The sequence below is a fragment of the Episyrphus balteatus genome, chromosome 2 (genome assembly GCF_945859705.1).
Source record: "Episyrphus balteatus chromosome 2, idEpiBalt1.1, whole genome shotgun sequence".
NCBI classification, from domain to species: domain Eukaryota; kingdom Metazoa; phylum Arthropoda; class Insecta; order Diptera; family Syrphidae; genus Episyrphus; species Episyrphus balteatus.
In genome coordinates this window covers 74,838,112-74,848,336 of record NC_079135.1, presented here as the reverse complement: position 1 = coordinate 74,848,336, position 10,225 = coordinate 74,838,112, and the positions used below count along the sequence as shown (strand labels likewise).

Below are 10,225 nucleotides of genomic sequence, written 5' to 3'. Positions count from 1 at the left end.
TGGGTTATGACTTTCACCTTGGTAAAAATTTTATCCTGCTCTACAGCAGAATAAATTTTAACCTACTTCATTCACCACGCAAGTTTCAAAATTTATTGGTACAAAGGTGAAGAAATTTTAACCCAATTCACAAACGGCATTAGAAGTTAGAACTAATCCATATATTTCTAAAGGATTTTCGTATGCTGATTCCGAATCCAAAATCAAGATTGATCTGGCACGTCACGTTTTTTTTTTTTTTTAATATTAAATACATGTACTAAATATGTAAAAACGCGGTTTTCCAGTACTTTTGTTTTTGACAATAGGTACTTTTGATTTTGAAAAGTAAAAAGATATTTTTTTTTCAAACTTCAAATGACATTTCAAAATATCTTTTATCTCCTTTAATATATCAATTAATTTTCAAAACTTATTTTTCTTTCAAAGGCATTCAAAATTGAAGTTTAGAATATTTCAAAATCTAGGGTTTACTTATGGTGTTTTTTCAAAAAAATGTGTAAGAATTTGTGACTTCCTAATCTGATTTTACCAATTTGTAACTTCCTAATTGGATTGTACCAATTTGTAATTTCCTAGTTGGATCACAAACCAAAAATATTACGGAAAAATAATTTTTTTGTATTGAATATAAAAAGAATTTCATTGAAAGTTAGTTTCTGAGACTTTAAAAAGTTGTTTAATAATGAAAATAATGATCAAACAAATTTTGTATTTTGTTTCTGATGGCTCTAAAATTTGACTGAGATCTTGGCAGGTGCGAGACCTCTCTTTTGATGTCTCACTCGAAGATTTTGGAAACATTTTTGGACAATGCATTTTTTTTCGAGAATTACATACTGTGATCTCATATCCAAAATTTGTTTCGAGACTTTGGTTCGCAGATATCTGCCTCCAAATGTAAGAATGTTTATCGTTCATAATTTTACGTCAATAAGTATTAAAAATGTTCCCAAATTCCCAAAAAAGACAAGAGTTTTCTCAAGTTTTTTCTTGGAAACTTACAACATTCTTGAGAGTAACTAAAATATTAAAATTTTATGAATGTTTCCTTTAAAAAGAATTCAATAAAAGTTATTCAAAATTCCGTTACTTTCCGTTACTAAACCAAATCATAATCAATTTTTCAAGAAAAAAGTTTGTTGAAAACTTATAATATGTATAACTGTAATAATTTGTTGGAGTGTATTATTATGAAGGAAAAGTTAATTTTTATTTTGCAACTTTTTAATTAGAACTTACCCAGTAGTCAAACGTCGGTTTCGATACTAACTGCTAATGCACTATTATGCCGTAACGTTAAGTTATTACTCCCAAGAGGCTGTTTAAAACCATTCTGTTGGTTGATTTGTTGTTGCTTATCGATCGACTGTTGTGCTCCTAAAAATGGAGCTTGACGTCCAGGATGTTCAGTCAGTCCCGGCGTTGAATCTACACCATCGTCTAAATCCATCATATCCGATGAGGATTCAGACAGTGATGATTTTTTTAAATGTTGACCTAAAAATTTTTAATTTGACAAAAAAATAAAAAATATTTTGTTAAATTTAAATTTTCTCTGACTTTAAAATATAATTTCAGAACTACTAATTTCAACTACCTAATGTACCAGGTAAGTATGGACAACTAGTAACATGGTTGAAGTTTTGGCTCTGCATCTCCTCCTGATCCGTTTCTCTATGATAGAAGTAATTGAAGTTACTGACGATGACTGGTACTGGAAGTGCGATTGTCAATACACCAGCAATGGCACATAGTGATCCCACAATTTTTCCCCAAACGCCGACCGGTCTATATTATGACAATAATATAAATAAAATAAATTAATTAAATATATGTTTTTTTTTATATAAGTTGAAATATTTTACAGGAAAATATATATATTCTTTTTGGTTTGTTTTAATTAAAACTATGAACAACAAAAAAGGTGTTAAATATTTTTAATAAACAGCCAACAAAATGAAATACCAAACAACAAGATAGATGGGTTTGATGCTATTATATACGATGAATAAACAACATCAATTTTTTTTGTATATTTTTTGTAATATTTTACAAAAGTGAGATGCGCCCATTACAAAGATAGTTGAAATCCTTTTTTTTTTTTTTGAATGCACAACGTTAGAAGAAGGATGATTGAAAAAGAGAGACAAATAGTAAAGAAATTTTAACAAAAAAAATAAAATTAATGAACTAAAAATAAAAAAAAAAACTAAAAATAAATAAAAAAAAATGCAAAATTCTAAAATAAATCTAATACATAATATGAAACTCTTGCAGAAAAGCTACATGCAATTGCAAACTCTTTCCTAAATAGATACAAAGGTACACATGCAAACAAAAATCCAAAGAAGTCTCAATGTAATAGAATTTAAAATTGATAATAAAGCCAATTGAAAAAAAAAAAATGATAAAAATTAAAATAAATATAATTGAAATATTTTTTTTTTAATAATGAAAAGAATTTTCAAAAAAAAAAAACATAATGAAACGAGATGCAATAACTAACAATTTATTATTTAGCTATTTTTTTGTTTAAATTTAAAATAAAAAAAAAAAAATTAATGTGATGTGCCCTAATTATCAAAAAAAAAAATACTGTTTCCCTTTGCCCAGTGTATTTATTGTTTTTTTTTTTTTTTGTAATGAGCTGTTTAAGTAGACTTTTAAAGAGAAAAAAAAAAAAAAACAAAACATAACTTTCATTTGCTTTTGAACAGAGATGCAAAATTCTATCTTTTACTAGGTTTGTGTGTGTGTTTCTTTTTTTTTTTGTAAGACAATAATAAATATGAAGTAAAAATTAAATGAAATTTGTTTGATTTGTTTGCTGAAAAATGTGTGTTTTAGACGTTATAGTTCTTGAGTGCGGACTTATAATACTTCTGTTTGTGTTTAAGTTAGTTTTTTTTTTTTTTTCTTATTTGACTATATTGTGTGAGTGTTTTGGTGAATATAATTTTTTGTTACCAGTGAAACCATGCATGAGAACATAGCTTTGGTACATTATTGAAGAGTGTATTTGTATGAGTGTGAAGATGTAATATAAGAACATAATATTGATAGAAAATTTTGTGTTAAGAATAAATGATATTGATAGTTTAATAATTCCTTCTTAAATAATTTTCAATTTTTTTTTTATTTCGAACTTTTTTGCGTTTTAATAAAGTTTTTGATAACTGCATTCAAAAACAGTCACAAATAGTTCTTGGTTCTATTTTTAATATGAAAACTGAACGTACATACGTCCAGAGCTGACTTTAGATATTTTGTTTAATAATAATTTAATAACATTTTAATAAATATTTGAAACTTATACATAAGGCAGTTATCACATTTATACCAAAAACCACTGGTTTTGAACAATTTCTCTAGAGAAATTAGTTAAATATAAGTGAAAACTCAAATGATGTCAACCCAAGCAAAAAACGGTTACTCCATTTTGCGGCTACTTGGGCTACATGAGTTTTTTGAGGAAAAGGATCGTAATACCTTGAAAATTTGTTGGCACACGTTTTAAGCGTCCCGTTTTTATTCATATTTGCTGATTGATTTTTCTTAACGAAAAATAAAGAAAGACGAGAAACATTATCCAAGCTACATACGAAAACAATGATAATAATTGTTTCCGAAGTATCTCCATTCTAGTTATAAACTTTTAAAATAAAACAGTATTGATTTTTCCAATGAGAAATGCTGACAAGATTAGAAGAAGTTGCATATCTGTGGTACAGAGATACGAAGAAACAAATATGAAATGAAATTGTCATCGTTTCTGAATATAAAAAAGAGAGTCGGAGAAAAGACGGAGCCTTGAGGAGCACCAGTATTATATTTTATGTATATTTTAATTTAATCCGAATTTTCGACAGAAAAGTATTTTTATAGCTTAAATGAGGTAGGTTTTATTGGTGTATGAAGAAAGGTTTAATTATATCAGAAAGAATTACATTACTTTTTTCTATAGAGGAGATGTTCATTCAATAATAAAATCAGTAATATTGTAATTTTTTAAGTGCTTTTTGGCAGTAAAACAATTTAAAAAATAATCTTCTGACATTTTTCAAAAACTTATTAAAACGCATATTTATCTTTTTTTTATATAAAAAATTTCTCATAATATTATGCTTAAAAAAAAAGTATACGGAATAATGTGTATTGTATGTGTGTTTTTTTTTATGAGTTAATAATGAAAACAATCGAATTATAAACTTAACTTAATAAAAACATTTTGTTATACTATTGAAGATGAAATAGACATAAGTAGTTATTATGAGAGAAAGAGATATGAAAACAAAACAAATTTCTTGAGCCACTTCTATTATTTATTATAAATTAATGTAAGTTTATAAAGTATTTATGTAGTTTTGAGTTTGTTTTAAATATAAAATAAATTTATGAAATATGCAAAATTGATTTCTAGAATTGTTTTCCTTTTTTTTTTTGGTTTTTGAATTTATAAATTTGTTTTCAATTAAATTTAATTAAAAATAATTTTGAATAGATATACTATATTAAAAGAAAAATAAATGTTAAGAGATATGATGAAGACAAAATATATAGAATTAAAACGAAACTAATTAACAAAAATTAGAAGTTAGAATAAATTAAATAAGGAAAAGTTAAAAAACATATTTGTTTTTGTTTGCATACGTCATGTCACCATATCCAACAGTAGTCATGGTAACGACAGCCCACCAAAATGCGTCTGGTATAGACTTGAAGAAGGAATTTTCGCTTCCAGCTTCCGCAAAATAAACAGCCGATGAGAAGAGTACAACGCCTAAAATAAATTAAATTCGTTTTTGTGGGTTTTTCTTTTTTCTTCTGTTTTGTTTTTTTTTTTTTTTTTTTTTTTGTTCTGGGTTGTATTTTTTTTTTTTAATTCAAAGATTATTTTTTTATTCTCTCTTGATTGTCTAAATATTATATTAATTAATATTAAACGGCGTTAAAAAAATGGTCTAGTTATTTTTTTTTTTTTTAATTGATGGATTGAATTTTTCTATTCACACATTTTTTCTATACAAAAGAACACTTAGGGGTAGTTTTAGTTGTAAAAGAAAAATATGCTTAAATCTAATTTCAAAAAAAAAAAGTTATAAACTTGACTTTATTTTTAAAAATTAATAATAAAAAGCAAAATTATTCTAACTTCAAATACCTATCGCCATTAAATTAAAAGAAAAATATTAAATAAAACAAAAAACAATAAAAACATAAGAATAAGTAAAACGAAAAAATAAAAACAAAATAAAACAACACAACAAATTATATAAATAAAACAAAACATAAATGCAGTTTAAGGAAAGAAGAATTAATATACACAAATGTATATTTATATATTTATATATATTTAATAGAAAGACTTCAAAAAATTACGGGAGAGTAAAGAAGAGAATTCATAACAAAACACATTAACACAATACGACGTGACCAATTTACACACGGATTCTTTGTTTTTTTTTTTTTATTTATTAAATTAAATTTAAAATTAAATTCAAACAACGACTGATTTTTGTTTCGTGTTACAAATACGATTATATACGAAATATCGAGAAATAATTTGTTTTTTTTTTTATATATGTAAATAAATATATATAGAAAATTTGATTTTTACGACATTTTGTGTGTTAAAGCTTTTATACTTTGGTTTTTTTTTTTTAAATTTATTTTATATTTATGTAATGTAATATTTATTCATATTAGAAACGTTTAGCGAAGAAATTGAGTCTGTTTGTACCTCATGTCACCGTATCCAACTGTGGTCATTGTGACCACAGCCCACCAAAATGCATCTGGTATTGATTTGAAGAAGGACATTTCGGCGCCAGCCTCGGCAAAATATACGGCAGATGAGAATAAAACGACGCCTTGTTTGGTGTGGGGAAATTTTTGATTAAATTAGTATCAACGATTATTTAGATTTGCACACAAAATTTTCTTTTAAAATATAGGTATATTAAGTAAATCTATGGTATTAATTTTTATTTATATTTTAAAATTGTCCTTAGATCAGAATTTTAAAATATCTTATAACATTATATCGAGTTATATTGTGAGAAATATAATTCTCACTGGCAGGTTTAGTAAAGATACAAATTAAGATTAATAATAAAAATTGGAAGCACTGAACTTTTATTAAATTTGTTTGCCCTCAGCCTAGTTTGTACAAACTCAAAAATACCCAAAAAAAAAAATACCTGTGCGTATCTGAAAAAAATCTGAATCTGATTTTTGAACAATAGAAAACTTAAAATTTATTTTTAAATGTTCAAAACAATAAATGAGAGATTTTATTGTAATAGAAAAATTAATTTAATTTAATTTCACGCCCGATTTCTTGACAAGGTTCTAGTTCTTAAAACTCAGTTTTTGATTAATTTTAGTTGAAAAGTATCCAAAAACCGAGTTTTCAGATCTAGAACTTTGTCACTTTTATTTTCAATTTTCTAATTTCATGATTGGAAAAAAACATATAAATAAATTTTTATAATGTTTAATACATTTCTATTCAGGTGTAAATTTTGAGATGTCACTCATATTTAAACAAAAATATACTAAAATCATTGAACTTTTCAAGAGTAGTAAAATAAGAAAATCATAAAACTAAATTTACGTATCAATTTCATAATAAAAATTAGACTTCTAGTCTCTTGCGACGAGTTTTGCAGATAGAGGCTTGTGTAAACTAGGTTTGATATGCACAAAATTTGGATAGAAAAGTTGATACTTTACAATTTTTCAAGTAAAAGCATTTACTATTTTTAATTTATATGACCCAGATTCACGCCATTTGGTAGATACGAATTTAAATCTTGACCTTAGGAACTCGAATATCGATCTAATTCAAAATCCACACTTTTTGAGATGTGACTTGTGACACTTTCTTTCTCAACGTGAGATTATGTATCATTTGTTTGGCCAATCATTGGAGAAATATGTATGTACTACACCTTTATTAAAGTTTGTAAAAACAACATAAATCAAAAAAATTATTCCTATGGAATCGGGGTTAGTTAGTTGTCAATCAGACTAAAGGGAATAAAAGAGAACAACAGAAATATTAAATTTATCTAAACAGAGCACATGTGGTATAATTTTTTTTTGTTTAACAAAAGAAAAAGTTTTATTGTGAGAAATGCCCTATGGAGAGAAAAGTATCTATAACTATGTCAAAGGAATGAGGATCGGAAATTTTTTCTATAAAATGAAAAGACTCTGCAAGATATTTTTAATCACCAGTTGTTTAGAAACATTTATACACTAGTTTAAAAAAAAATATATTTTTAATTTTATAACACGCATACTAGGGTTGACCAAAAAAATCATTTTCTCATTATTTTAATTTGCTCTACCGATAACTTGTTTTCTCGACACAAAATAATGCTACCCTAATTTTTTCATAATTTTTCGATGATGTTTAGGGGTTGCGCGCACCCCTTTATTAAAAAAAATAAGCTCTTTTAGTTTTTAATTTTTTTAAAGCTTAAATAATTTTTTAATCGAAAAGCTGTTTAAGTAAAAAGTATTAAGTATTTGTTTTTGAAAAAATTGAAAAATAAAAATAAAGTTCTTTTTTATCATACCTACTCGAGATTGTACTTCTGGTTCCACGAAATTTTATTTTGAAAACTATCCCTATTTTTTAATGATGTTGTTGTTGATGCAGCACCTTATTATTGAATATCGGATATGTTTTTTGATAGTGGAAAAAATATCGAAAACAGCCATAAAAATTATAATCTGATAAAAAGAATTTTTCTTATTTTTCAATTTTCTCAAAATTTTTCTTATTTTTCAATTTTCTCAAAAACTAGAAAGCATTAAAACATATGGACTTCAGTATTTGATAGAGAATCAATTGTGACACTTTATTTTATCGGCAAATTTTTGTATTGTAATCCACAATCTTGACAAAAATAGTATTTAATGTGTTTTTTAAACTTTTTTTTCCCAATTTTTTTACTTTTAAATCCATTATTTCAAAAACTATTGCTTGAAATAAATTTATTTAAAAATTAGAATTAAGTGCACAGTTTTAGCTTTTGAAAAGGTATCACTCATAACTGTAAGTGTTGCCGTTGTTTTTTAGTATTTTTTTTTATTATATCAAGTAATTTTTTAGAAAATTGCCCCTCCTGCCTGAACGGGGGGAAATAGACCACCCCTCCCATTGTAAAAAATGATCGTATTCAACTTCTCTACAAAATACCGTTATCAAATCTCGGCGCTCAAGATATAGTACCCTTTCCCCATTTTTCCTTCACTTGTTTTCGTACTATTTTTTTTTTAAATTAATTTTCTTTTATCAATTTAAGAAGAATTGAACAATAAAAAAGCACGGTTTTTATAGTAAATTTGATGAGGAATACGTAAAAATAGTTTTAACCGTTACAAAAAACAGTAAAACATAGTTTTAAGGCTTTTTTTCATTTATCAGTAATTTCGACTTCTTACGCCTGGGAATCAGTCAAAAATATTTTTTTTGAAAAAAGAAAAAATTGAGGTAAGTAGATCTATTGAAATTTAATGCTTTTTACTCAAACAACTTTTCGATTAAAAAATTATTTAAGCTTTAAAAAAATTTAAAACTAAAAGAGCTTATTTTTTTAATAAAAAAGGGGTGCGCGCAACCCCTAAACGTCATCGAAAAATTCTGAAAAAATTAGGGTAGCATTATTTTGTGTCCAGAAAACAAGTTATCGGTAGAGCAAATCAAAATAATGAAAAATATTTTTTTGGTATACCCTAACGCATACCTATAAAGTTGAAGATTCAATTTAAAAATTAAATAGCTAGTTTTGATTTCTAAGGGATGTATGCCATTTGTTTTTCAACAAAAAATTTATCGTTACGGCCATTCGAAATAAAAGTAATTTAGAAATTTTTCAAAAAAATATTTTTTTGTATTTTTTAAAAATTAAAAAAAAAAATTACATTGATTAAAAAAATGAAAATTTCTCTAAAAATTATTGCTGAGATTGTTTACGAGAAAGTTGCAAATACAAAAAAATCACTCCATGGCAAGTAAAAATATTTTTTTTATTTCAGAAATACATTCTTAGTTAATTTCAAAAATATGTAGGTAATTATAAGCTTTTGAGAGCAAAAAGTAAACATCAGTCTTATAACCAAGATGTATAGAGCCAGTAAGCAATATTAGGAGCCATGAAAAGAGTGATACAGTGTTTTTTTTTTAACTCTGTCGTCAATATTGTGTTTTCTGGCCAGTTTTTTTTTTTTTTAAATTAAAAATGAGCCCTAGATACGTATTCAGCTTAATTCGATAGAACAACTGTTCCATCTTTAATCGTCGGTGGTTTGAAATCTAGGCCTAGGTCAAATAGCATTTTGTTGACTACCAAGCTCCATAGGAGAGGTGATAAGATTCCTCCCTGAGGGGTTCCACTATTGGCTGCTCTACGTTTTTTTGTAGTTTCCCAACTCTGAACTGAATTTAATAAGATCAGCTTCAGGATTTCTTATTAGGATACCTTTTAAGTTATTAAAACCAAACCCAACCAATTTTGAATTATTGGATAAATTAAGGTCATTCTTAAATTTCTTACAACTTTAGCGGAAAAAATTTCCACCACGTATTATAACATTGGAAACAGGCTACTAAATTTGTTCGTTTGTTAAAAACCATTGAGGACACAAAAGATATACTGGAACATTTATTGACATAAAAATTTTACGTAAAATAGACATTCAATTAAAAGGAGAGAAAACAAAAAATAAATATTAAAACAATAAGGGAAAATTATGTAGGTATTTATAGTTCGAAGAGATTTTCTAATTCTTTCTTGATAGATTTATCGATAAATTAATCAAAAGTTAAGAAAAAAAATCTGATAAATAGCTATTTTTTTTTTAATTTAATCCATTTAATAATCGTATTTTAACTTAAAGAAAATTGAAATTTCTTGCTTAAAATTATTTCAAAAATATATTTTCGCAAACTAAGAATCCACAATTTGTTTATTATTATATATTTCTAGTATTTGTGCCTGCTTTGCTTAGAATACATTATTTTTGATTGTCTACTCAGCAACAAACAAAAAAACATAAAAAAAATATTATTTATATATTTTTAATAATAAAAAAAAAAAACATAAAAGAAGAGGGTTAATTTTTTTGTTTGTTTATCTTTTTTTTTTGTTTTTTTAGTGAAATTTCTTTTGAGAGATCATTTTTATTAATTTTTTTTTTGTTGCTAAAA

At 25.4% G+C, this 10,225-nt stretch overlaps 1 protein-coding gene across 13 annotated transcripts in view; it reads right to left on the bottom strand.

The window, feature by feature from the left end:
- Positions 1–1,242: 1,242 nt before the first annotated feature.
- The window catches only part of LOC129910628 (potassium voltage-gated channel protein Shaker), a 302,087-nt gene continuing 293,104 nt past the window's right edge, over positions 1,243–10,225 (bottom strand). For 9 of the 13 annotated variants that reach the window (XM_055988069.1, XM_055988065.1, XM_055988067.1 and 6 more), the window contains 3 exons: positions 4,654–4,783; positions 1,601–1,791; positions 1,243–1,500 (listed from right to left, as the gene is read on the bottom strand). In XM_055988069.1, the coding sequence (XP_055844044.1) occupies positions 1,250–1,500; positions 1,601–1,791; positions 4,654–4,783 (572 nt within the window). In that variant the 3' untranslated portion in view covers positions 1,243–1,249. Of the gene's footprint in view, positions 1,501–1,600; positions 1,792–4,653; positions 4,784–5,743; positions 5,874–10,225 lie in introns of those variants that run through there. The other 4 variants (XM_055988062.1, XM_055988073.1, XM_055988063.1 and 1 more) reach the window with 3 other exon arrangements.